Source organism: Mycteria americana, chromosome 17, assembly GCF_035582795.1.
Source record: "Mycteria americana isolate JAX WOST 10 ecotype Jacksonville Zoo and Gardens chromosome 17, USCA_MyAme_1.0, whole genome shotgun sequence".
In the NCBI taxonomy this organism is placed as follows: domain Eukaryota; kingdom Metazoa; phylum Chordata; class Aves; order Ciconiiformes; family Ciconiidae; genus Mycteria; species Mycteria americana.
In genome coordinates this window covers 6979036-7004840 of record NC_134381.1, presented here as the reverse complement: position 1 = coordinate 7004840, position 25805 = coordinate 6979036, and the positions used below count along the sequence as shown (strand labels likewise).

The following is a 25805-nucleotide window of genomic DNA, read 5'->3' as shown; positions in this document are numbered from 1 at the left end:
CAGGGCTGGGTTCAGCACGGTGGTCCCCCTCACCAGCCCTCCCTCGGGCTCTGCTCTCCCGGGGGGGCCGGGGCCTCGTTTAAATGACACCCAGGGGAGAGGGGATCCCCTTGAGGAACAGCATAAAAGTTTATTGTATGTAAGAACCAGACTCATGAGATATGTACACGTATTTACAAGACGGAACAAATGAGCCGTATTTACAACAAGAACTGTCCTTCACAAGTCTGTACATCGAGAAGCGATTGTGAAAACCTATTTACAGGTGGCATCCAGCGGCCGTGGGCAAGATGGAGATGGAGAGGAAACAAAACCGAAGGGCGAGGTGAGGAGCACCGTGTAGTCATGGACCTCGGTGGGGCTGGATGGTGGACACCAGCGCTGGCCTGCCCAGACACTGTCCCCATCCCTCGGGGCAGTGGTGTGGACCCTGTCGTGTCCCGAGGAGGTGGATGGTAGATGGGAGGTGGCTGCTTTTCCTCCTCTTTGTCTCAAAATTGCTGATCCGTGCCCCAGCACCTTTCTGGGCCATCTCTCCTCCTCCTGGTGCCCGGTGCCTGGCCCTATCTCTTGCCCCGCAGCCACTGGGGGGGCAGGCTGGGAGCTGGGGGGTCTCCCAGCGCCTGGGGGGGTTACAGCTCGCTGAAGCGCACCGCCGGCTCCAGCTTGTGGGACAGGGCGGTGAGGACCTTGTCGAACTTCTCGTAGCGCTCGGCCTGGCTGCTCTCAGCCCCACGGCTGCCCCAGAGCAGCCGCAGCTGGAACTCGGTGCTGAAGACCTCTAGCAGTTCTGCTCTGCCCTGGAAACCTGCAGAGAGGGAGAGTCAGTTCCCCGGGATGGGATGGAGACCCTGCGCCCGTGGGTGCTAGGCTGGGAATGTGGCAGAGGGAACGGGGCTCTGCCCTCCCCATCGCTTACCCTGCAGCTTCACCTCGGCGTTGGTGTGGTAGAGCCCGCCGTGGTGGGCCACCATCCGCGCCGCCTCCAGGTGGGCCATGACCACCTCCACGCCGTTGTCGGTGCTCTCCCAGGGCTCAGGGCTGTCCGTGAGAGCCTCATCCCGCTCCAGGAGAGTCACAAGGGGCATGATGTGGGGAAAGGTGGTGTTGGTCAGCGGCGGCCCTTCTGCGGAGAGAGGCACCTTGAGGACCCCGTGTGGCCCTGTGCCCCTGCATCCCCCTCCCCATCTGCCCCGGCCCCATGGAGCGCTCACGTGGCCACACAGCCCCATGAAGCAGGGGTGCCACCACGCTCCTGGGAGAGGCTTTAAGGCTCAGCTGCAGCACAGCAGCGGCTGTGGCTCTGCGATCGCTGTGCCTGGGGCCATTGCCTCGTTCAACACCAGCTCCTCCGAGCCGGGCTTTCTGGTTGTGCCGGGATGGGAACGCCGCTGTCCCTGCTCAGGCTGCATCCGCATTTCCCGGGGCTGTGATGGGGAGCAGGTTTGCAGAGCCCAGAGTGCTGGGTGTTGGAGAGACACGGCTTTTCATCTTCCCCGACTGGCTGCCCTGTCCCCTCGGCTTGGCACGCACTGCCATGCAAACGCGAGGATTTGGCTCGGCGAAGTTGTGTTTGTGCCCAGCTGCTGGTTTTATTTAGTTATGAAATGCTTCCTTGGGAAGGAAGGGGCAGCCGAGGCCAAACGGGCCCTGCCGGGTGCCGGGGCGGTTCAGCAGCCAGAGGGGAAGCGTCTGGCACTGGCTGGGAGAGGGTCAGAGCTCTCAAAAACATCTCCCCTCAGCAAGGCCGTGCCCAGATGAAGCAGGAAGGACTGGGCAGGCGAGAGAAGGGGACTTGCTCCTGTTACCTTTTCCTTCGTTCAGGCTCTTCAGGAACGGCTTGAGCTTCTTCTCGTAGAGGATTGCACCCTCCGTGTGCCGCTGCCGCAGCACCATCCAGGTCTGCTCCAGCCGGGCGATCTGAAAGCAGATGGGGCAGATGGAGGGTGCTGGGGGCAGCGCAGCCCCCGGGCACTGAGCTCCAGGCTCGCAGGGTGCTCCCAGGGGGGCACAGCCTGGCCCCAGAGCCATAGACCCCAGCCTTGCACACAGCAGTGCCTGCTGCTCCCCAAAACAGCCTCCTCCACCAGCACTCATGGCCAGAGATGGCACATCCCTGGCACCGAGGCTGGGTTCAGGATTTCTCCCCCCTCCCCGTGCCCCAGGACAGCAGCTTCCCCATGTCGCAGCGGCCTTGAAGATGAGACGCAGGGAGGGGGCAGCCGTTCCACCTCCTTTGTGCAGGCAGGAAGCAAGACTTCCCAGCTGGGCTCGATTTAAAATTGAATTTTAATCTCCTTTCATCTTCCAAAGGGAGCAGTGTGGCCCGGAGACGCTGCTGCCACAGCCTTGAGACTGATTTGTATTGTACTGGAGGGCAGATTCATTTCCTCCCAGGAACACAGCCCAGCACAAAACAAAAAGCCCAACCACCGAAAAACAATCGGATCCCGGCAGGACTGGGCTGTCTGCTCCGCGGAGGGGATGGCTCATCCCCTTCCCTGCTTACACCCCAGCGGATGTGGCCCCGTGCCCCCTACCCTGGGCATTTTCCCCCTTCTCCCACCCCAGCGGGTGTCAGAGCCCGCAGGACACAGGGAGATGGATGTGTTTTGGGCTGAGCTCAGGCCACGAGGACAAAGGGAGTGTCCCCGTACCTGTGTCATTTCCAGGGCGTTCATCACAGCTGCAAAACTGAACATGTTCCCCATGGTGCTCTTCAGCTCGGCGGCCAGCTGGATGGTTTTGTGGAGCAGGGCTGCCCGCTCCTCCGTGCTGCCCGTGCAGCCCAGGATGTCCACGGCGATCATGATGGACATGGTGTGAAACCTGCCGTGGGGCGAGACGCAGAGCGGGGTCAGCGTGGCGGGGCTGGGGATGCTCCCGGGGCTTGGCCGGGGCTGCTCCACCCCGGGAAGTGCATTGGACCCCCCCGTGCCAAGCTGGGGACACCCTGGGGGAGCTGGGCTGTGCTGTGCGGGGGAGCCTGGTGGGCTCGCCTCCGCAGTGGTGTGCCGTACCGTTCTAGCAGGTCGAGGCGGAGCTGGTGGCCGTGGGGCAGGGTGAGCAGCTCCATACCAGAGCTCACCCCCATGAGCCGCTGCATCTCCACCGTCACACCCAATATCCGGGCAACCTGGCAAGAAAGGTGAGAGCTGGTTAGACCTTTGTAAATTGAGGAGAGGCTGAAGCAGCCTCGGGCAGCCTCTTACCCCAGCCCAGCCTCTGCCTGCCCTGGCTGATGCAGCATGGCAGAGCCCAGCAGGGATGCTCCAGTGCTCGGGGGTGCCCCGATGCTCGGGGTGCCCAATCCCCTGCCAGCCCAGAGTGATTGGAGGGCAGTGGTGCCCGTCCCTCCCACCTGGCCCCAGCCGTACCAGGCAGTCCACTTTGGTGATGTGTTTGGCCAGCGTCTTCACATCCACCTCTGCCAACAGCTCTTTGACCTTCTTGAGCACGGCCATCTCCAGGGGCTTGTTGTCCGGGGGGATGAGCAGGGACTGGAAGGCTGCGGGGTTGAAGGAGGAGGTTGTCTCCATGGTGGGGGGCACAAAGCCCATGAAGTCCAGCTCTCCTTTCAGCCTCTGCCCTGCCTCTGCTTCCCCGGAGCCGTTCTCCACAGTCCCTCTCTGTCCTTCCTCCACCTTTAGTCTCTCCACGTAGCTCTTTGTTGGTAGCTGCTTGGTGTCATGAGCTGGCCGGTCTCTGCTGACGGGCGAGGTGGGGTGCAGCTGGCAGTAATGCCCCGTGTCCGGGTCGCTATAGCTGTTCACGGAGGGAGAGGGAGAGGCGCGGGCGTACCCATGGCAGGGAGTCGAGTGGGTGCTGTGGGCAGGGTCTGGCAGGGGTTTGCTGTTGTTCGCCGGGCACAGCTGGGGCTCGCTGGACCTTCTTATGACCGGAGAAGCCGGGGCAATCCCAGCTGCTTGGCAGGCATGCGGCTTTAGCCGTGTAACTGTAGGGAGCAGGAGAGACCCTGTTATCAGAGTCTGGAGATACACACATGAATAGGGACCACGGATGCAGCAGCCCAGGATGCGGAGCTCAGGGAAAGCCCTGCTGCTCAAATGGACTCAGGTGGTCCCAGGACAGCTGCATGACAATGCGGCTGAGGACCGGCTGAGGTCCCATCCTCAGCTCAAGCCCTCCATCAGAACAGTTTTCTTCGCCGTGCAAAGAGCTGGACAGGGTTTTGCTAGCAGGGAGCGACGCAGGGGCTTGTCTTTACAGCCAGCTCTATCCCCCTCCCCAGGTCCCTGCATCACACCTATGCCAAGCCCAGCCTGACCCACGTCCTCACTGTCCCCAGTGGGATGGAGGGGCAACGCCTACCCGTGCTGTAGGCAGGTGACGCTGGGTTCTCGGAGATGGGGGACATCGGGGAGTGCAGGTCTTGGATCTGGTCCACGCTGACGGCACAGTTGCGAATGATGTCTCTGTGGTGGGGCAGGGACACACTGGGGAGGGGACAGATGGGGCAGGTTAGTCCCTGCAGACAGCGCCAGGGCAAGGGCAGAGGGGCTGGGATGAGGGTTTGCTGCCCCATCACCTCCCCTTGGGTCATCACCTCCTTCCACAACCACCCATAACGAGCCCAGCTGGAGCAATGAGCAGGCAGTCCCTGCAGGCAGAAGGAGTCAGTACCTATATAAAGCAGAGCCAGCCCTACCTCTGGGGAGCTTGGTCCTGGGGGGGATGTCCCGATACCAAGGTACTGCTTTGTGGTGAGGGATGGGATGACTGCAGGGTGCTGTGGGGAAGTGGGTCTGACAAAAAAGTCGTGGGGGGTAGTTTTCTAGGGTTGTGCTGCAAGGTGGTATCTGATGCTGGATGTGTTACTCTATTTCCACCTGAGAGCTGTGTTGGGATGGCTAGATTAGCTGTTGCTCTAACTCAAAGCTTAGGAGAGGTGGAAAGTGCCTGGAAGCTGGACTTGGAGCCCAGCAGGTGCCTGATGGAGGAGGTGAGGTGCCTGGGTCAGTGAGCTGCACTGCATGTGCTCAAGGAGCTGCATAGCAAGCAAGGAGGTCTTGGGCTGGTGGGGCAGCAGTTGTGGCTTGATGCAAACACTCTAAGTCAATGGTGTTGCAAGAGGTGGGCTGAGCGTGGGGAGGATTGCAGGGAGGCATGGCAGGTAACTTGCTGCCCTCTGTGCCATGGGTGAGGGCTGGGCTGCTGTGATGTGCTCAGTCTTGAGCACTGTGCCTCTGTGGTGGGAGGAGGATGGGAGAGCAGCAGCAGTGATAAGGGGTTTGGGGAAAATGTGAGTGGTGAGGAAAGACTGATGGATCTGGGCTCTTCTTCTGGAAACACATATGCTCTCCTGGAAGTCTGAGTGTTTTCCTTTTCCCTGCCATCACAGTTGGTTGCCTGTTTTCTGCTGGCGCATTCTCATCCTGCCCTTGGGCTGAGAAGGTCGGGGTGGTGAGAAAGCGGCTTAGTTCAATAACAGGCTGTGTCCCGCTGGGGAGGCAGGAGTAGATGGGTCCCCCCTTGGCTGCTGCATGTGAGGATGTACGTGTGCCTCTGTCTTCCCTGCTGGGCTCTGGGCTGCCAAAAGCAAGCCGTGTAAAGGAAATCTCCTCTACCTCCAGAGAAGCCCAACTGCTCCAAGGTTAATGTGAGCAGATCAGCCATGCGGAGGCTGTGATCTGGGGGCTGTGCAGACCCCCATCAGCAGAGCTCCATCAGTCTCCTCCTGCCCATCAGGCTTCCAGCTCCATTTGGTAACTCCTTGCAAATGCTCCAGCTGAACAGAAAGGGCTCTAAAACTAAGAGGGCCCTTCAAAACCAAACCAACAAATGCTCTCTCAGTGGCTGGGATGGGCTCTCCCCTTGCATCTGCCTGGGAAAGCTTGGCTCCCTGGCTCTGACAAGCCCTGACACGCTGGTAATACTGGACTGGGTGATTGTAAAACATTCTCTGGCTTCTGGCCTGTGATGCTTGCTGGGTGTCTGCTGCGGTAGCTCAGCGTGGCTGGCAGCCAGCCTGGGAGAAAACCCCAGTTCCAGCTGGGTACTGGTTCCTCCCCCCCATACCTCTGCTGGTCTCCCTCTGCACCTGAGTGGGGACAATTTCCATTCCCAAGCCCAAACCCCTGCCCTGCACCCAGGGAGCAGGGACCAAACGTGGCCCTGCCTCTTTCCCAGCAGCTGGTCCTCTGTCCAGCTCAACTGGGATGAGACTGTGTACTCACCTGGTTGGGCACCCCTCAGCCCTGGTGATCTTGTCTGCTGTCAGGCCGTCCGTCATGGTGATGCTCCTCCTCTTGATGTGCCCCCCTTTCTGGGTGGTGGGGCTGTGGGGTCCCCCATGCTTGCCGTTGGCCAGCCCGTAGCTGGCTTCCAGGTAGCGCAGGGGGAAGGTGCGGTTGATGGGGCAGTAGACAATGGCTCCGCTCTGCTCGGAGATGGCCTTGCGGTTACCCACGTAGAAGCGGACGAGGGCAGGCACGTTGTCAAAGCTCTCCTGCTCGAAGAGGTACTGGACGCGGGTATGGCCCTCGCTGGACTTGACCGTCACCTTGTTGATCTTGAAGTGGAGGGGCTCATTGCGCCAGCGGCATGTCAGCACGTAGTCACCCAGGCTGGTGAGTGAGTCGCGGATGAGGAAGTCGCCGTTCCTCTGCACGAGGCTCTCTGACACCTGGCAGGGGACAGGGCAGTGGCTCAGGCACAGCCACGCTGGATGGCCCAGGGGGCATGGGTGGATGCTCCACTGGGGTGGTTTTTGGGGCACTGGCTTGTTCCCCTTGCCTCTGGCTCTGAGCTGCAGGAGGGCGTTTCTCGTGGCAAAACCAGGCAGCTCAGAGCTAGTGAAGCCCTTTCCCAGAGGCTTCCCAGGAGGACAGGCTGGTGGTTCTGTGTGGCCTCAGGGTGCTCTCCCCGAGCAGCGCAAGCAAAGGGTGCCCAGAGCCACCCACCTTCCCCTCCTCACCTCCCGGGGGATGCGGCCATGGTACCAAGCATGGCTGCGCAGATCGGTGCTGCTCAGCTTCAGCTCCTCTTCCAGCTCCTTGTGAAGCTTCTCCGGTGACGAGTCAAGGATGTATTTCTCCTTGGAGAACTGTACAGGGGAGGAGAGAGCGTCAGGTGGTGCAGCAGTGCAGGGCCTGGGGAGGGAAGGGCTGGCCCTGGGATGGGCTGGCAGGGTCCCCATGTGAAGTCTGCAGGACCCTCCATGCACAGGCACTGGTGATGCCACCCACCGGGAGCAGAGCTGTCCCCGGGGGACAGGTAACTCAGAGCTGTGAGAGGATTGCCGCTTGTGGCAAAGGATGCGGGTGGGGTAATGTGCCTGTTGACGGTCAGGTCCTGCCACCAGGAGCACTTGGAGGGTCTCCTGGTGGCATGTCCCCATCATGCCTGACCCCCCTGCCCCCGGCGTGCTGCTCCTCTGCCCCAGCTCAGAGCTAAGTGGGGTTGGGCAGGAGAAAACCTGCCCCAGCTCCCTTTCAAACATCTGCAGGGCTGAACCACCGTGGGAAGCACTCTTCCAGGAGGAAACTGGCATTATTCCTCCTCCTTGAACCATCTGCTGCAGTCCCTCCTCCAAAGAGTTAACTCGCTGTGTTTAGCCTGATGGTGGCATGAATAGTAATGACAAATGTAAAGGGAACCTTCTGTGAAATTAGCTTTTACCGGCACTGGTGCACCTGAGCCTGGAGGATGCAATTTGCCCCCTCCCATCCCCCTGAGAGATAAGGGATGGCGTCATGTCTCCTGTTGGCTGGAGCTGGACGTGCTCCCTGCCCGCCGCTTCCACAGCATTCCCAGAGGGCAGCTGAGGATGCCAAGCTGCCGGCATGGTGGAGCCGGTGCTTGTTTGGGGAGGTGAGCACAAGGCTCAAGGTTCCCACGTGCTCCCCACACAAAGCCGTTTCCCCTGGTTGGCACAGTGGCTATGAGATGAGTCCTGCTGTGGTGCCAACGCTAGTGCCTTGGCAGCGCTGCGTGGTGGAGCAGGGCCTGCAAGCCAGGACTCCTGGGTTCCCCCCACATCCCCGATGTGTGCTGTCCTGCAAGGGGGACATGTGTGCCACTGCCATGGACCAGGGAGCTTGAACGTGGCTACCAGGGCGTCTTGTTCCACCTCTCCCAAGAGCAAAGGTGGCTTGGTGGCCTGGCTCCACTGCTGATGGCAGTGCCAGCATGAGGAGGCACCGTAGGCTGGCCCAGCTCCTTGGCACTTGTTAGGGCAGGATGCTGCTGGTGTCTCAGAGGACAGGCACGGGCTTGAAACCCTGCTGACCCCGCTCTGGCACTGCTGGAGGAGCAGGCTGGCACTCATGGCTGGCCTTGTGTGGCAGCTGGTTCCCCAGAGCATTGGGGGCTGGAGCCAACACACCAGGGATCTGCCTTAGAGCTGACCCCTTTGCCCGGCACCTCATCCTCTGCGTCCCATATCGATTCCCTCTGCTCCTCTAGCAGTTGTGAGCAAGGGAAAGCGTAGATCACTGTGCTGCTCTTCTGCCTTGTACCCACTGCTCTTGGGGTGCTCCTGGGACCCCACAGAGTCCCTCAGCAGCAGCCTGGTCCTAGGTCCCCCCCTTCCCTGGGGCAGATGCTCCATCCCCTGTGGTAGCTGCATTCATCAGCCAAGCCAGGCAGTGATGCTGTCCCAGGGACCCTGCTCCAGCCTGGGGAGGGGGAAGGAGGCTGCGAAGGGCCTGTGTGATGGACTGTGCTCTCCAGGGCTTGCCCTCACCAGCCCAGACCTGCCCCTGTTCTTCCCTTCCCAACTCCTATCGAGTCAAAAGGTGCTGGGATGGCGGAAGCAGCCTGTGAAAACAGTACGGACTGAACTCCAACTTGCTCATCCGACCATGTTTACCCTCCCCATGAGAGGGTCCTGCCGCCGGAGGCACGGGGACCTGAACCAGGAGACATATGGGTTGTCCCCTCCTGACCTAAGGGTCGTGGGGAGCCAAGCACTCGCTGTTTCTCTGGGGCCCTCGTGGAGACAAAGCCACCCGGTGCCACTGAACCCTATTAAAAATAAATGGTAGCCGGCGGATGCTGCCGAGGTCCGGCTGCCTCCCGGGGGGCCAAGGCCGAGCAGATGCCGTTTCCATGACAACCCATCCGCTGCCACTGAGCAGACCTGGCTCGGCCCAGCGGCGGTGGGGGACCCTTGCCTGCGGCACCCTCCCTGCGGCACGGCTCACCCCAAACTCTGGGGCAGGGAGGGACCCCCTAGGAGCCTCTCCTGTCTGTGCAGGCTAAAGCTGTCAGAGCTGAGCCGGGAGCAGTTTGGAGCTGGTGCCCCCCCACCCCTGGAGCGGGGATTAGCGCCTGTTCTTGCTCAGCATTGTACATCTGGGTTTTCCCCCAAATCCTCCCCATGCAAATGCGCAGGATAACAAACACAAACCCAGCTGAGCAGTGCCTGGTGTCTCCAAGCCAGGATTTGGGCAGCAGCCGGCTGGCATCCATGCCAGAAGCCAGGTGCTAAGCTAGGAGGAGAGAACAGGAGGTTTGGGAGAGGCGAGGGAGGTTTTGCATCTTGCACATGGGGGAAGAAGGCCAGTTGTGAGCAGAGGGTGCCGCGGGCCACCTTCTCCAGCCATGTGGAGGGCACCGTCCCTTTGGCTCCTTGGCTGGGCAATGAGATCCCATCTGATTTGCACGGCCACCAAAAAGCCACTGCTTGGAGTGACCGTGTGGCTACAATAGCCAGGCAGGCAGCAGGAGACTGATCGTGGGGAGCCCTTTTCCTTGGTGTGATGTGACTCTGGGGACTGGCCCTTGTTGTGAGTCTCTCACGCTCTTCCAACATGCACTAGTTGCTGCCAAAATCACCTGGGTGCTCCCCTCTCCGTGCGGGAGCTGGGCTCGCCGCAAGCCCTTGGTGCAAAAGACCCATGTGCTGTGGAGCGATGTGTTTTTTCCAGCCCCTGAGCCCTTCAGCAGCGATTGACTTTCCTCTGCTCCGCTCGGTAGTGTGTCTCGGAGGAGGCCGGCTTGCAGGCTGCCAGCTGGCTGGGCGCCGCGGCGCGGGCGCTGGCGAGGCACGGCATGGCAAGGCGGTGCAGGCCAGCCGAGCGCTGTCAGGAGCATGTAAGCGGATGTCTGAGTGCCGCGCTGAAAAGGGCACTGCTTGGCACTCTCGGCTGCGCCAAGAGGACATCAAAAGATGTACGGCCCGATGTGAGGTCTTGCATACTAGTGGGGAAAAAGCCTTGACTTCTACTAGCACCTAGCTCGAGTGCGTGGTGCTGGCCTCCTGCACAGAGAGCCCCAAGGCCTCTTCCAGCTAAGCGGGAAGAAACGGGGATTAGAGCGGTTTTCCGAACCAGCCGCACCAGACAAACCAGCTCAGGAGCTGCCAGAGACGATGCCAAGCTCTGCTTGAGGAATCCCAATGAGCAGCCAAGCTGGCTTGGCTGGAGAAAGGAGAGCTCCTCCATCACGTTCAGCGCCGTGATGGGCTGTTTCATAGTCCTGGGGCTGGGGAGTCCTCTGGTGCTGCTGTGCAACAGGGGCAGCCCCCACGAGGAGGCAATTGCAGGGGCTCTCCATCCCTGCCCGCTTCCCTGACTCTCCCTGCTGCTTTCTTGGGTGAGGAAGCGCCTCCAGTCCCAGCTGAGGGGCAAGGACTGGAACTGGCAGTGGAAGGGCAAGAGCTGGGGGCATGGAGGGTGCTGACAGCTGTGGTAGATGTAAAATGGTGGCTGTCGCTCTGCCTGGTGTAAGGAGAGCTTCAAAGGCTGGTGTTTGACTTTCTCTCCTTGCAAAGGTAATCTTATGAAACAGGAGTGATTTGCAGTCTGCTTTTCTGCTTTCCCCTCCCAGATCTGGAGGAGTCGCAGCTGAGGATGAAGTCAGCTTGGAGAGCAAGGTGTACTCACACCCCACCCCACTCCTCTGCTGATAACATCTGACTAACCTCAGGGCACTGAATGCATCTGCTCTCCCTCCTGTTCTCGTGCTGCCCGCTCTGTGCTGGGACCCTTGCTAGGGAAATCCCAGCCCCTTCTCGAGTTTTCTACCCCTGCTCTGGCTGCCGGAGCCGCTGCGGGGCCTGGGAAGCAGAACTGGGAGGAAAAGGAGTAACAAGCCTTTGGGAGCAGGTCTATGGGGAAAGACCCAGAATCACGTGAGGGGTCTTCTCCGCTTCCTCCGTACCTGGCAATGGGCTACCTCAGTGAAGTATTTCAGAACAAACATCCTTGCTGAGAGACAGCCAGTATCACAGCAAACCCAAGAACCGGTCTATATGCCTGCCCGGTGCAGGACTGCTGTGCTCACCAGTCCAGCTGCCAGGTACCACCCGAGAATGGTTAGTCCATCCCACGTGACCACAATGAGAAAATCCCACCACAAACAACCCTTAAGTTGTTATGGGCTTGCTCTTAGTCTGCATGCCCTGCTGTGAGCCAGTCTGTCCTACTGGTCTTGATATCCATATGGAAAAGAAATAATTTGTTCCTCTGTCCTGTCTTGTAATAACTCTGGGCATCTAAATGGCCTCTGAGAAGGCACCAGCCCATCTGTCTACCCCATGGGTGACTGAAGGCATCTCTTGGGTATGCTACATCTCCATTAGTCCCCACTGAAGGCAGACCTTGACTCAAGATCTTTGTCCTGGCATTCAAAGCCCTTTGTAGGACTGGTCCTGGCTACCCACAGGGTCTCCTCTCCCCTTGTTTGTGCTCCTTTGTGGCAGCTCTGGAGCAATTATGTCTGGCTGGCAGGGGTGGGGTGCAGCTGGGGTTGATGGCTGGGAACATCTGGGTGGTCTAAGCTGGGACAAGTGCCCCAGGTTGCACGGTGGGGTGGTAAAGTGCACTGCTACCGCTGCCCTGGGGGAGTGGGTCTCCAATGCAGTGATGGTGTGTGTGTATACACACATTTCTGTCCATCTATATATTACTTATCTCACTCCAAGACGGCGGCAGCGGCTGCTGCTGCATCCCTTTTCGGAGCTGCTATTGGCCAGAAATGATGTCAGTGCTTCCCAGGCTGGGTGCACTGCCATTGGCGGTGAGCAGGGATGCGGCTGTCAGCTGGAAGCGCTCCAGTCATTCATGGGGACTTCAGTGTGTGTTTGCTGGGCACGCTTGGACACAAATAGATGGTGAAAGATCTGGCGGAGCCAGGTGAGCACTTAGGGCTTCACTTTTAACTCTTTCTGGGGTCAGGATGGAGCGCCCTCCATCCCCTCTTGCATCCCTGCGTGAGAGCCAGATGCTCACCTGTCTCTCCCTTGTTCTGGCAGCAGCTCGCTGAAATCACCCCATCACCCCCTGCAATGTGCAGCCCAAGGGCTGCTGCGCTAGGGCACGTCCCCCTGTGTTGCTCAGCGGCCTCTGGACAACCAGAAGAAGCTCTTCTGCTTTTCCATCTTCACCCCCACTAGCAATCAAAATCCCTGGCTTTGCACTGAGATCAGCTGCAGTCGTGACAAGACTTGAAATGCTGCTTCTGGGCTCCGTCTTACCCAGCATAATCTCTAAAGCTCGGCACCTACCTCACTCAGCAGGAGTACTGAATAAGACTGCCAGCTCTCTTGGCTGCCGGCTCCCTTCTAACTTGCAGTATGCTACAGCTCTTGCTTCAGACCAGAGCTTGCTTGGCTCTTGCAATCCTAAACACCTTTGCTCTCTAAGTCGGTAAATGAGGGAACCAATTCCTAGCACTGTGCCCCTCCTGTGCAAATACCAGAGTCCAAAAATAGGACACCTAGACTCGTGCCCAGACAGTGGCGGTGCTGGAAGTGCCACAGGACAGGTGACAGATGGATCCCAGCTTTCTCCCACCAGTCAGACCTGTGCGGTGCAGCACACGCGCGGCAGACCCAGGCCAAGGAGCTGTGCATTCATCTGGGCTCGGTCTCCCCTCTGTGCGCAGTGATGCTCCCAGCACATGCCATCTTTTGGGGGGGTGCTAAATGCTCCCCCATGTGAGGTCTGCTGCAGGCGAGGGCTCCCTTCGGAGACTTGTGCTGTCTGTCAGAAGTGCTGGTCTGGGGGGATCCAGTGCCTTGGGCTCTGTGGTGCCTTGGGCTCTGTGGCCCTGGCTGCGGAGGGGGCCGAGCTGCACCCCGCGACACGGTGCTTGGCTCATCTCACAGGAGCTACCTCCTTGACGGACGCAGCCAGGCACGCTGCCCGCACCCAGCCTTGCCAGCTCCGTGCTGGGGGCAGCGGGGCTCCCCGGGGAGGCCGCCCCCTCGCACCCGCTCTCCGCCGCCGCAGCCCGGGGGCCGGAGCCGCCTCACGGCGGGTGCGGGGCCGGCGGTGGGCCCGTGCCCCCGGCGCTCCCCCTCCCACTGTACTCCCGCCGCCTTCCCCACGCGTGCGGGCGCACGGAGCCGCTGCCCGGCGGCACCCGCGGGGTCTCCGCGCCGAGCGCGGGGCAGCCAGGCCGGCCCCGGGTCCCCCCGCCGCCCCCGCTCACCTGGACCTGCATGAAGGAGCCGCGGTAGAAGCAGCAGGCGGCCGCCGACAGGGCGCTCCACAGGCTGCACCGCTCCGTCATGGCGCGGCGCGCCCGGCCGGGGCTGCCCCGGCCCGGCCCGGCCCGGGCTGCACCGCCGCCGCTGCCGCCGCCGGGCTTCAATTTCAGCCGCTTCCCCGATTACCTCATCCCTTGTCGGCAGCGGGGGGCGGTGCCGGTGCGGCAGCTCCGCCCCGGCCCGCCCCGGCCCGCCCCGGGGGCCGCCCGCCCCGCCACCGCGGAGCCCGGGGGAACCGGCACCCCCGGCGCTCCCGCGGCGCGAAGGGAACCGGCCACTCTGAGGGGACCCGGCTCCTCTGAGGGGAACCAGCACCTCGGCTGCCTGCGCCCTGAGGGGACCCGGCACCCCTGAGGAGAACCGGCTCTTCTGAGGGGACCCGGCACTCCTGAGGGGATCGGGCACTCCTGAGGGGAACCGGCACCCCGGCTGTCTGTGCCCTGAGGGGACCCGGCACCCCTGAAGGGAACCGGCACCCCGGCTGCCTGCACCCTGAGGGGAACTGGTTCCTCTGAGAGGACCCAGCTCCTCCGAGGGGAACCAGCATCCCTGAGGGGATCAGGCACCCCTGAGGGGAACCAGCAACCCCGGCTGCCTGTGCCCTGAGAGAAACTGGCTCCTCTGAGGGGATCAGGCACCCCTGAGTGTATGCAGCACCCCTTATCTCCCCATCCCAAATCCACCTGCTCTCCCCAGTGACGCACATGGGCCAGGGACAGCCTTGTCCCCTCTCGCCCACCCCGTCTTCCTTCACCCCCACCCGGTGACGCCTTTCTGGGGGGGGACACCGGTGCCTGCCTCACGCAGCGGGGAGCCGGCTGCCTGCTTCCCGCGTAGGCCGTCTCCGAGTTGCATTTAATTAAGGCTCCGCTTTGGTTTAATTAAGGCCACGGTTTCACGTACGGGATGTGTGAGGCAGCATTGATGACTCAAAGCATTGCTCCAGCCCTGACTCGAGAAAAAAAACCAAAATCCCTGCCTGAACCCGCTGCCGACGCCCTGCCCTGCGCACGGGGACGGGCAGGGGCTCCCCCAGCACCCGGCAGTGAACTCCGCACCTGCTTGCCCGCACCCAGCTGGTCTCCCTTCAGGTCTGTCCCGCACCGGCACGGCCTGGATTTGGCCATGCTTTGGTAACGGGGGGCTTTATGCTCCCATCCGCCAAGCGTGTCCTGGCCCAAAGACCCCCATGCCTCCCGGTACGCCCCTGCCCAAGGGGATGCCGTGAGCTCGGAGAGGTATTCCTGCCACCACCAACCACAGAACCCTGCAGCCTCCCCGCTAATTAATTCAAACGAGCCCCTCGCATCCCCAGGCAGGGAGGCAGCAGCCAGGGCTGATGAGATACAGGTCCCCCGAGCGGCTCCTCCGCGCAGAACAAAGAGAGCTCGGAGGCGTTCGCCGGGCCACGCTCTGCCCCTGGTTTTGCAGGGAGAAAGGAGACGGGAGAGCAGCGCGGGTTTGTAGCAGGACAGGGCTGAGGCGTGGGAGGAAGAGGGGCAGCACGCAGCCTGCGGGCAGGGAACGTGGGGCGGTGGGTGCTCACGGATCTCAGGGGTGCCTGCAGCCCCACCGGGATGGGCAGGGAGCACGGGCTCTCCTCCTCTCCTCTAGCACGGGGCTGAGGGACAGACCAGATGGCAGCGTGCAGGGAGACGCTGCTCTGAAAGGATCCGACGGTGAATCATCCTCCTGCCAAGGCTTCTCCCCCGCAACGGGCTCCGTGGTTTCCCTCCGAGGCTCTCACAGAGGGAGCGAGCGGAAGCCTCATGGGACGCTGCGGGGTGATACCCCCCGGCTGTGCCCGTGCTGCCCCTCCGCAGGGGGAAGCTGAAAACCTCCAACTGAGCTCTCACAGGGACGCACGACAACTTTACCGGCTGCTGCTTTCCCGAAGGGTAACGCTGTTCTGCAGCTCCTTCACCTGCGCGAGGGCCAAAGCTAGGCTGGCTGGGGTGTTAGCGAACGGAGCCGGGTGTGTGGATCCCCCAGGCATCTTGGAAACACCAACCCTTAGGCTATTATTAAAGCATGTTAATTACCAAGTGCTTATTGATCCTGCCTTTCCGACCCTCCCTAGCTCCTGGTTGCACCTCGAACCACAGCAGGCTTGGTGATGAGAGAGCTGGCCCTGGCCGGTTTGTGGCTGAAGCTCAAGGGCTGATGTTTGGCAGCTCCTTGGTGCACATCTGGACACAGACCTGCCCGTGAGCCTTTGCTCACGAGGGCTTTGCAGCGTGTCCTCTCCCTCCTCCTGACTCTCTCACCGGCTCTTTTCTTCCTGTCTTTCCTCCGCTGACCCCTGCAGTGGTGTTTCCCCTCTGCTTGTTTCCCTCCAAGCTGCAAAACGAGGACCTATTCTGGCGGCGGGTCCCAGCCCTGTCCCCCCCTTGCTCCCAAGGGATCCCAGGCACAGCAGCCAGCTTCCCACCCTGAATCCCGCAGGCCCTGGGGCTGAACGCACGGGCTCCCAGCCAGGCACGGCGCCTGCAATCAGCCGGAGTGCCCCCATCATCCCGGTCACTCACACTCCAGATAATTACTTATTTGACTAAAATAGCTGCTGTCACTGCAGCCATCCGTTGCTTCCGTGACCAAAGGGAAGCGGTGAATAAATCACAGCCCACGGGGCCATGTCTGGACACCATGGGGACAGGTGAGAAATAAAGGCCGGATAGCTCAGGTCTGGGATCTGCCTGGAGAGTAGGGAATTCTCCTGGCTCACCAAAAAGAACTCGATCCCAAAGGCAAAGCTGTACCCGTTGCTCCACACCTGTGTTGTTTCAGTCTATTAACTCCTGAGCCACCAAATGCGCCCGCCTCTGGGTGCACACACTGACAGCGCAAGGGAAAACACCCCAAACCATCCAGCCCCTCACCACCTCCTCGCCCTCGCAGGACTTGCAGGACCTTTCCGGCGCATCCTGAGGTGCCCCACGCCAGGGCTCTACTCTGCGACGCCCAGTCGGAGCCTTGACGCTCCCATTGGAGCCTCGTTGCTCCAGCACATGTCCTGCTTCCAGCACTGTGAGGTCCCGCTCTACCAGTCCCACACGGCTAAAGGAGGAGGAGAGGAGGGACATCCCACCCCGGGGACTGCTCTGCTACAGGTCAAAAAGCCGCATCCGACCCCGCTGCCCAGAGGTGCCGGTTGCCAGACCCAGCATGCGGGGCCCTCGTTAGCCCCAAGGATGGACCCTGAGGGGGTGACCCCCGTTAGGAGGAGCAGATGAGCTCAGGGTCCAGCCAGCTCTCTCCTGCGCCTGCCGGTTGGTGTCATCACAGGGGGTTCCCACATTTTCGTGTCTGGCTACAGCCGCCATCAAGAGCCCCAAGTCCAAAAGATGAAGGTTCAGGGCTCTGTGCTAATTACACCACCCAAGCCAGGCACCTCCAGTCGCTTCTCAACAACCACGTCTGCCCAGCAGCATTACATCCCTATCGGGCAATCAGACTCAGGAGGCTCCAGCCCTTCTCAAACAAACTCCCCAAAGGCCATCGCATGGCAGCGACCACCCGGGCAGGTTTTCAGTGCTCCATCCCCAAACCACGCAGCATCCCTGCCACCGTTCCTCTGCGCCTGCCTGGCTCCCATCGTGCCAGCAGCCTCCTGCAAAAGGGCCCGCTCTCCTCCAGAGCCAGGCGCCTCGCTAATGAATTTCTGGCCAGACATGAAGAGTCCTCAGGAATGTTAATAGTTTGCTGGAGGATAAGCAAGAGATTTGGAGAGATTTACACCAACTTTCATGTGACAGCCACGAAAGTGGCGCAAACCCTTCCGTTTCTTTACGTGGGGGCGGAGGGAGGAGGCTGCTCCCATGTCTGCGGCGTTCGCAAGTGATGGGGAGCATGAAACGCAGGCAGCTCCTCTGGAAGCAGCATCAGGGGGACCACGTAGGGTTTGTGTCTCCTCTGCCCCCCCCCGGCCTCACCATTTCTGGCAGGGAATTTCTTCCAGGGCCAAAGAGAGAGCCCGGAGGAGGTGGTGGGTCGGGGGGTGCAGAGCCGAGCACCCCACTGGCATAGGACCAGGCCAGCCCCTGGGCCACCATCCCCCCTCCACCGCTGGCACCCGGCCGGGGCAGGCTGCGATTGCACTCAGTGTCTTACCTTCACATATTCGCTGCCAGACTCCAGGCCATCGTGGTGGCTAGAAGGAAGGGGAAAAATAAAAATACGTAAGTAAAGGGCAGTAAGTCATGACAGTCAGGTCAAAGGTGGTGGTGGCACAGCTGGTGGCACAGCAAGGGGTCTGTGCCCCTTGCCTTGCCATGGGGCCGAGAGCATGGCCACAGTTTTGGGAGAAGTTCCCAGGGCCCCAGTACTGTTCCTGCCCGCTCCGTGCCCACTCTCGGCGCAGGGCTTAGCCTCCCTAATGCGATCAGGGAAGAATGAGGCCTTTTTAGAGGATCTCTCCCCAAATCGGCTTGGGACCGTGTGAGCTGAGACAGGGAGACCCAGCAGCCAGGCTGGGGTCCCTGCGGGTCATGGTGCTGGGGGGTGCATGCTGAGGTGGGGGGCCCTGTGCCCTGTTCCCCGACAGAGCTGCATTCCCAGTAGGCAGCTGTTGGGATGTGCTGCCCAGACAAGCGTTTCTGACTGTTTTTCTACAGCCTCGTGCAACCCCACAGAAACCAAACTCCCACTGAAACTCCCATTCTCCTTGGTGACATGTTCACTCTTAGCCCTACTGACAACCAATCCAACAACCCTGAGATGCAGCTGATCCGGCAGCTTCTTTGCCATCATTTCATGGGGGACACAGATGGCCCCTGCTCTTTCCTGAGCATGTAGCAATGCTGCTACTGCTTTTTGTGCTCTTGTAGGTCGAGGTGTGTGTCTGTATGGACGAGTCCAAGAGGAACAACAGTGAGCTCAAAAGGAGAGGAGCTGTAACAGCCTGAGCTGGGATGTGCTTACCCTGAGGTCTCGCCTTTCAGAATAAAATATAAAATCCAGACTTCTTTATCCAGAACCCAGTACCTGTCGCCTCCCCAGCGCCAAGCTTCAGCACGGACATCCCACTGCTTGCCAAGGTTGCCTGCCCGAGCACGGGGCGGCAGCAAGGGCCCTGGGACGGCAGCCTGCCAGCACAAGGGCAGGCAGCTGCAACTAAGAAATAACCAAATCCGAGGGCGTCACAGACCCGGGATGTCCCTTCCCTGCCAGGAGCCACCTCGCTCCACTTAGTGCCTGCAGCCACGGCCGGAGCCTGCCTCGTGCAGGGAGCTGCTGGGGGTCCTGCACACAAGCCCCTCCTGGGAGCCACACCAGTGGCATCCCTGGGCAGCCAAATTCCTCCTCTGTGGGCTCCCTCCAGGTTGGCGATGGTGGCCGGTGGCTCAGAAATCAGTCGCCCAAAGGGAAGCGGGGGATGGCAGAGGCGACCGCTGCCAGACATTTCCCCACTGGACATCCCCCGTGGCATTACAGTGCGTCCTGCCGGGGTCAGCACGAGCCCCTCGGGGTGTCCAGCCCTGCAGCGGGCAACCCCCACTCCTCTTCTCCAAGCCCATGCTGCTGAAACCACATCCCCCGCTGTCCAGCTTGGAAGGGGAAAAAGGGCTGGAAATCAAGCCCACACTTTTTGGGGGTGAAAAAAATAGAGGAGCATTTGGGAGGGGAGACGGACACAGACTCGCCCGGGCAGCTGCGGGCTGCCTGCCTGCCCCACCGCTGCCTCTCCAGCCTGTTTGCCTTTCACACGGCCGCAGAGAGCTGCCTGGTGCTGCGAGAGCCGTGAGAAAAACCGGCAGGAGGACGGGGGGCCTCCGGGCAGGAAATCGGGAGCATGGGAGCAGCTGGGAGACGCTGCGAGGGCCTGGGCAGGGGAGGCCCCTGTGCTGGGGAAGGGCAGCAGCTGGGGCCGGGGGGGGCTGGGCACCGCAGCCCCCCTGGTTCTGCGCATTCCTGGAGGAAACGGCATTTTTGGGGGCAGCCGAGTGCCTGGGAGAAATTCCAGGGCTGCCTTTGGAGCGCGGCCGTGGCTGAGCCGCTGGGACCCGGTGCTACTGCGATGGCACCAGGGAGTGGGGTTTCGGTGGGGTGGCTGCTCCTTTTTGAGCTCGGGAAGGCATCGCAGTGACTTGCAAATGTGCCAAGCTCTGGGCTGGCTGCTGGGAACAGTCCAGGGTGATCGTGTGGGTCCAGCCCCAGTTTGCAGCCCAGGCTCTGCTCGTCTTCAGACACCGGTGCAGGCTGCGTCCCAGGGGAACCAAGTTTGGGCACCTCGTGCCTCAGTTTCCCCCTCTGCAGAGCTGCCTCCTTCGAGGTTTGGGGGGGCAGTGCTGCCAGAGGGGTTGGTGCGGGCAGCGCCCTGCCTGCGCCCCGCGGGAAGCGGCATTTCCCGTGCCTCACGCGCGGCCATGCGCAGAGGGAAGTCGAGTCACATCCGCTCTATGACCTGCCTGCAGGTCACCTCCCGTTAGTCACCGTGTCACTGGTGGAGTCACAGCCACTGCCCACTCCGAGCAGCTCCATGGGCTGGGTGCTGCTCTCTGTCCCATGGCAGTGAAATTCCCTACCTCGAGGGCCTGATCCTGCAGGGAGCATCCCTGGGAAAGCCCTCCTGTGCGTGGGCATCCACAGCCCATTCTGCCTCGGAGTCTGTCCTCACCAGGGATGCTCGGGGAGGGGGGGGGGGGGGGGGGGCTAGTGAAAACGTGCCCCAGGGCCATGCTTATTGCCCCCCCATACTGCTTTCGGTCCCCCTGCATGGGCGTGCCCCGTGCTGGACAGCCGGCCCTGGCCCCTGCCACGGCCTGGTGGGAACAGACTGTCCCCGTCCCTAGGGATGTGCCTACGCAGGAGGAAGGGCTGGGGTGCGGCACTATCCCGGTCCCGCTTCCGCCCGCCCGCCCCACAGCAGGGCCCGGCCATGGGGATGGCTCCGGCAGATGGCTGCTCCCCGAGCAGGGGGCTGCGGCAGGGGGCTGCGGCAGGGGCTCCAAGTAGAGCGCAGAGGGGCAGAAATGCCCCTGATACCAAGTCCTGCTCTGGTCACTCTCATGCCTCAGTTTCCCTGGCAAACAGCATGGCTACGCCCATCACCAGGGCAGCCCCAGGTAATGCAAAAGAGCATTTGGCCCTTGATTTTTGGGGACCCAAGTCCCCACTCCCGAGAGCCAAGACATCCAGGTGACACGCACGTTCCCCTGCTGCTTGGCTCCCAGCTGTGCTGGCCTGAGACCTAAGTCATTTCTGGGGGACAGAGGGTCTGAGCGAGCCCTGCGCACCCTCCGTGGGGATCCTCTGCCACTGCTGGGGCTTTGTGCTCACTGGAGGAGGTGACACCGGCCCTCTGAGCCCCCAAGCCTCTGGCCCCTCAAGCTGGCCGCAGCCCCTGAGCCGCTCTGCCCTGGCGCCGGGTCTGACTGCGGTTTCGGCAGCCACAGCCGATGTGCTTGCTCATTCCATGAGCAAACGCCGTCATGGGCCGGGGGCCTCAGCGGCCGAGCAGCAGCTCCGGCAGCATCTGCGTCGAGGCTTTGTGCCCGCCCCAAGCAAAACCCCTTCCCAGCCTCTCCTTCCCCGTCCCCTCCGCCGTGCTGGGGTGTGAGGGGTGGCCGGGGGACCGGGACCCCTTACCTGTCCTGTCCCAGGGTGGGAAACCGCCTGCCCACTGCTGTCATCGGCCCTGTGCGGTTCGGTGAGCACCTCTGCTCCGGGACGGGGAGAAGCTCTCCCAGGCGCTCTCCCGCCTTGCACTGAGCGTTGGGACTTTGGGGCGCGCAAGGCGGTGGCGGACCCTCCTCCTTCCCGTCCCAGCCCTCCTCCGGCCCTCCCTTCGCGGCCGGCAGGAATGTGTGGCCGGCACAGCCCAGCTCCCACCGCCAGCATGAATTCCTCCTCCTCACCCTACTCCTGGGGCCACCCGGACCTCCCGAACGCTCAGCACTGGGTCGAGGAGCCCCCGGCCCCGGGGCGGTGCGGGGGGAACAGGGGCATCAGGGGCCACCCGAGTGCGGAGAGAGGAGAGTCGGGCCAGGGAAGGGGTGGTACGATGGGACCTTGTTTTGGGGAGAAATTTGGAGTTTTTGCCCGCCCATGCCCCCAGTCCTATGAGTTGTGCCCAGACGCCCAGGTGATGGGCAGCGGGTTAAAAACCCCTCTGGTTGATTCTGAGGTCAAAACCCTCCAAAAAATCCAACCCTCATCTGAAAGGACTGAGCCCCCAGATTCCCCCGGAGGGTGGGGTTTGTGCCTGGAGGGGGTTGTGCCCAGAATGGGAGGTTTGTGCCCAGCGTGGGGGCTTTACTGGCAGGTGATGGAGATGGAGACGGGGCAGCTGGTTTCAGGGATTGCCCCTGTGCCTTGAGAGAGGCAGTGCTGCTCGGAGAGGGGGAGGAGAATGGAGGGGATGGAAAAGAGGAGAGTGAGAGGTGGAGGGGGCCGGGACAGTGCAGGTCTGAGCTCTCCGCAGTGCGTCCCGGCACTGGAACGGAGCCATCGGCAGGACAAAGGGACGCTGGGGCTGAGCGGGGCCGCAAGATGTTTCCACCCCATCCGGAAACGGGAGGGAGCAGAAATCCCACAGGAAACCTCGCTCCCATGGAGCCGCTGACCTGGCCACGGTACGGAGCCCTCCGGCCGTGCCGTCCCACCGGCCAGGTGCATCCCGCTGGCACTGCGGGCGAGGAGGGGGCACCGCAGGGACCCTGCTGTGTCCCAGCCCCCTCCCCTTGCCCTGGGAGGGCAGAAAGGGGGTCCCAGCAGAAAGCAGAGCAAACCCAATGGCGCCGTACCTGTCTGGGGAGCTCTTGCTGGGATGCTCTTGCCCCTTTTCCGGCAGATGCCTGTCGGTGGTCTCTGCTCCCGCTGCCATGCTGGGGCTCGGAGTTTGACTGGGGTTCGGGGCCAGACTGGAGCTCGGTGCCTCTGTCCTGGGGCAGGAGACGTTCCCTGCAGGCTCCTGGTCTGTCCTGGCCATCGCTGCCCCCGGGGTGTCCACGGGCTGAGCCTCTTCCTCCTCCTGCTCTGCTTGCCCAGCGGCCGAGGGTGAGTCTGTGCCTGGGTCAGGGGTGCTGGACACCTCGGGGGTCTTGGGGTTGGGGAGCGGGGCTGTCCAGGGGGTTTTGTTGCTGGGGGTCCCTTTCTCCCGGCAGCTCTGACTATTCTTGGCTTTGCCCAGGCTCTTCCCTGCCTTGCCCAGGTTCAGCCTGGGCATGGTGCCCATGTGGCTGTACATGTCCGACGACCGGGCATAGGGGCCGGGGCTCTTGGGCATGGTGTTGAGATCATCCTGCGTGCCATCGAAGGGCTCCTCCAGGAAGCCGTGGGGAGGAGGGAGACCCGGCCCCAGGCTCTCAGGACAGCTGGGGGCCACGGGCATGCGCCGGATGGTGAAGGAGCGGGGGATGCTGCTCAGGCTCCCGAAGCCTTTGAACTTGAAAAACTCTGGCAAGGAGAGAGGACAGATGGGTGTGGGGTTACTGCCAGCACAGCATGGTGGGGGGATCCCAGGGCTCCTGGTCCGGGGTTGGGGTGGGCACGGGGCACTGCACCATGGTGCAACCTGGTGCCAGCACCGTTATACCGCACATCTCCGGTCCCAGCCTGGCATGATGTCCCTGTGGCCTGGGGTGTATGTAATGCTTCTCAGGGCATCTCTGCGGGGACCCTGGGAGGTTTGTCCTGGTCTCTTGGCAAAGAAAATGTCCCCTGGTGCCCTGGCAAATCTAGCGGCTGCGTTTCCCCACTGCAGTTGCAGGGGTGGGGAAAGAAACACTCACCCCAGTGAGCAGGCAATGACAGAAATTATTTCAAATCTCTTCCTCCTGCTCTCCACCTCCCTGATTCCCCCCATGAACTCTGGGCAGGGCTGTGCCCATCCCTGTAGCCTCGGGGCAGCCTTCTCCGGGACCAGAGTGGGGGACGTGCCACATCTCCCCAGGGGATGGGGGTCCCGGCCACGTGTGACGTGCCCACGTGTGCACATCCATCGCCAGCGTGGTGGAGCAGGAACCAGCCATCAGTGCGGGGCCCAGTGGTGCTCGTGCAGCAGCCCTGGCTGCGGGCAGGAGATAACCTCCCCACTTCCTCGGCCGAGCGCTCAGCCCGGCGCAGCCTCCCTGCAGCTCCCAGCTGCCACCTGCAAGCACTGAGAGCAAAGCGTTCACCAGAGAAGTATTTATAACCCCGGCGGGCGGCTTTGCATTTCACACTTCGTCCCTGGCTCAGCTCTGCGTGCCGCTGCGGTGTAACCCCAGGCCGGTGCCGCTGCCGGCACGAAGATGGTGGCACGCGGGGCGAAGTGGGCTGTGGCCGCAGCTCTGCAGGGCGACGTTTCACTGCCAGAGCCCTGGTGCTCTGGGTGCCTCCGGGGGTTTTGCAATGTTGACACTGCAGCAGGGCTCTGCAAAGCCTCTTCCCCTCTGGGTTCGATGAGTTTGCCAAGGCAGGAAGCAGCACGCTGCAGCGGTGCTATGTGAGGAACGGGGGGTCCGGGGGCCATGCGGTGGTTGGACCTCCACCTCCTGCCACCATCCATGGGCTCTACAGGGCATCCCCGCACCCAGACGGGGCAAAGGGCCGTGCAAGGGGCCGCAGCAGCCCAAAAGCCTTTCTGCATGTCAGAAACCTTTTGGCCTGGACATATTAAAGGCAAAACTGCTTTGGGTTTATACATCCCCTCAGGGTCTGAGCATCCTCTACTGCCAGCTGGGTGGGAAAGGCGAGGCCTGGGACTTTCCCCATCTCCCTGCTCTCCGCCACAAAGGAAAATCCCAGCTGTGACGAGGCTGTGGGTTTTGCCAGTGGAGCAGTCCCGGGGGAGCGGAGGGAGCAGCCCCCCTCCGGCGCCGGCATCACGGCAGGAATGCAGAGAGCAGCAGCAAAGGCCGGGTCCCGTGCAGCCCAGTGCTGGGAAGCGGGGTGAAGGCTGCTGCAGCTGCCTCCGGGGCTCTGGGGGAAACCCAAGGTCTGTGAGAAAGAGCAGAGCTCGCTCCCGGTGGGTACCGAGAGCTTCCTCCGAGAGAAGCCGGCAGGAATCCGCTCCCAGGCTCCCACCCCGGCTCCTCCGTGTCACCCCAGTCCCTGTGCTGTGGGAGCACCCTGGGGTGGGTGGCCTGGCCACCCCCAGCCCCCGGCACCAGCTTGCACCCCCAGCCGTGCACCCTGAAGGATGTGATTTGGGGAGTGAAGACCCCCAAACCCCCTTGTGCATCCCCCCTGGGTGCATCCCGGCACCCAGTGCAGGGCTGGGCTGCAGCAGACTGGTCCCAGTCCCAGCTCCTGAGCCAACAGCACCCGGGCTCACCCCCAGCTGTGGGGACGGAAACCCCCAAAGCCCCTCACCCCAATGAGCTTCCTAACGAGACCAGAGCCCATCTCGGCTCCAAACGTCCCCCAGGCAGTAGTGACCGGGGGAGCGTGTGAGCACACACTCACGCTCACTCTCATGCATCCCCCCCTCCCTGCCAGGCTGTCTAGGTGAGCACCCCATCACCCACCCGCCCTGTCCCACAGCCACTTACTGAACTTCTTGAAGCCACCTCGTTTCTGGCCCTCGGCCATGGCCGCACCGGTCAGAGGCCGCGGGGACCGAGAGGGACAAGTTTATAAGTGTGAAGCCCTTCCCTGCCTGCTCCTCCCTTCCTGCCCCCCCTCCCTGCAGTCGCTCATTGCTCGCTGGGCGTTTCCTCCCCAGTGCTGTCATCTGCTCCTGTCCCTGCCTGCCCTCCCACTGTCCCTGCTGTCCTCGCGGTCCCCGTGTCTGCTCGCACCCGCCTGGCAGCTCAGGGGCCACCTCTGGGGCCCTGGTTTGGGGATGCCTGGCAGATGCGGACACCCAAAAAACCCTGGGTGCCAGCCCTATGGAGAAGCCCTGCAGCCGAGGGTCCGCCATGCACGTTTGGGGCTCAGCCCCTGCCCTCATGAGACCCCAGCAGGAGCCCCCCACCACCAGCTCTTCTCTCGTGCCAGGGGACCTTGGGGTGCACCACAGGAGCGTTTCCACAGAGGACGAAGTGGCCTGGGCCCGGCAGAGAGCCGCTGTCCCTGCTGTCCCCCGTTCCTGGGGAGCACCTGGCAGTTCCTGTGGCCGGGACACTGGCAGCCATCTCCATTCCTGCTCTTGGGGACCAGTTTCAAACAACCCCAAACCAAGCTGTTCTGCACCCGAACGTGGGCACTGCCAGGGGAATGGTGTCCCCAGCTGGGCACATTTCTGCCAGTGGGGCAGGAACTCGGGGTCCCCCTGTCACCAGGCCCTGGTGTCCTCCTGCCCCGGCCATGGGGTCTCCTCGCCACAGCCCCCAGGTGCAGCCGCGGCGTAGAGCCAGGGAGCAGAAGTGCCATTAAATCTCTGATGGGTTTAAGCACGCAGCGGACATGGTGACATGCTTTC

The 25805-nt window shown here is 62.1% G+C and overlaps 1 protein-coding gene across 3 annotated transcripts; it reads right to left on the bottom strand.

Annotated features, from left to right (window-relative positions):
- Positions 1 to 114: 114 nt before the first annotated feature.
- On the bottom strand, positions 115 to 24988 carry SH2D3C (SH2 domain containing 3C). Of its 3 annotated transcripts, XM_075519679.1 has the most exons (12): positions 24934 to 24988; positions 22204 to 22855; positions 17570 to 17609; positions 6938 to 7066; positions 6198 to 6646; positions 4333 to 4457; positions 3378 to 3955; positions 3021 to 3136; positions 2658 to 2829; positions 1809 to 1920; positions 920 to 1126; positions 115 to 808 (listed from the first exon to the last, which is right to left on the bottom strand). In XM_075519679.1, the coding sequence occupies exons 1-12, from the start codon at positions 24971 to 24973 to the stop codon at positions 633 to 635; spliced, it is 2796 nt and encodes a 931-aa protein (XP_075375794.1). In that variant the 5' UTR covers positions 24974 to 24988; the 3' UTR covers positions 115 to 632. The 3 variants fall into 3 exon arrangements, with proteins under 3 accessions (XP_075375794.1, XP_075375795.1, XP_075375796.1); XM_075519680.1 differs by lacking the exons at positions 22204 to 22855; positions 24934 to 24988 and adding an exon at positions 21047 to 21173; XM_075519681.1 differs by lacking the exons at positions 17570 to 17609; positions 22204 to 22855; positions 24934 to 24988 and adding an exon at positions 13402 to 13579.
- Positions 24989 to 25805: the final 817 nt, after the last annotated feature.

Excerpts from the sequence above, each read along its gene's own strand:
- SH2D3C (XM_075519679.1), bottom strand. The coding sequence starts at position 24,973 with ATGGCCGAGGGCCAGAAACGAGGTGGCTTCAAGAAGTTCA. Across the intron at positions 6,647-6,937 it reads ATGGCCGCATCCCCCGGGAG|GTGTCAGAGAGCCTCGTGCA; the intron begins GTGAGGAGGGGA and ends GTCCCCTGCCAG. Across the intron at positions 3,137-3,377 it reads TCACCAAAGTGGACTGCCTG|GTTGCCCGGATATTGGGTGT; the intron begins GTACGGCTGGGG and ends CTTTCTTGCCAG.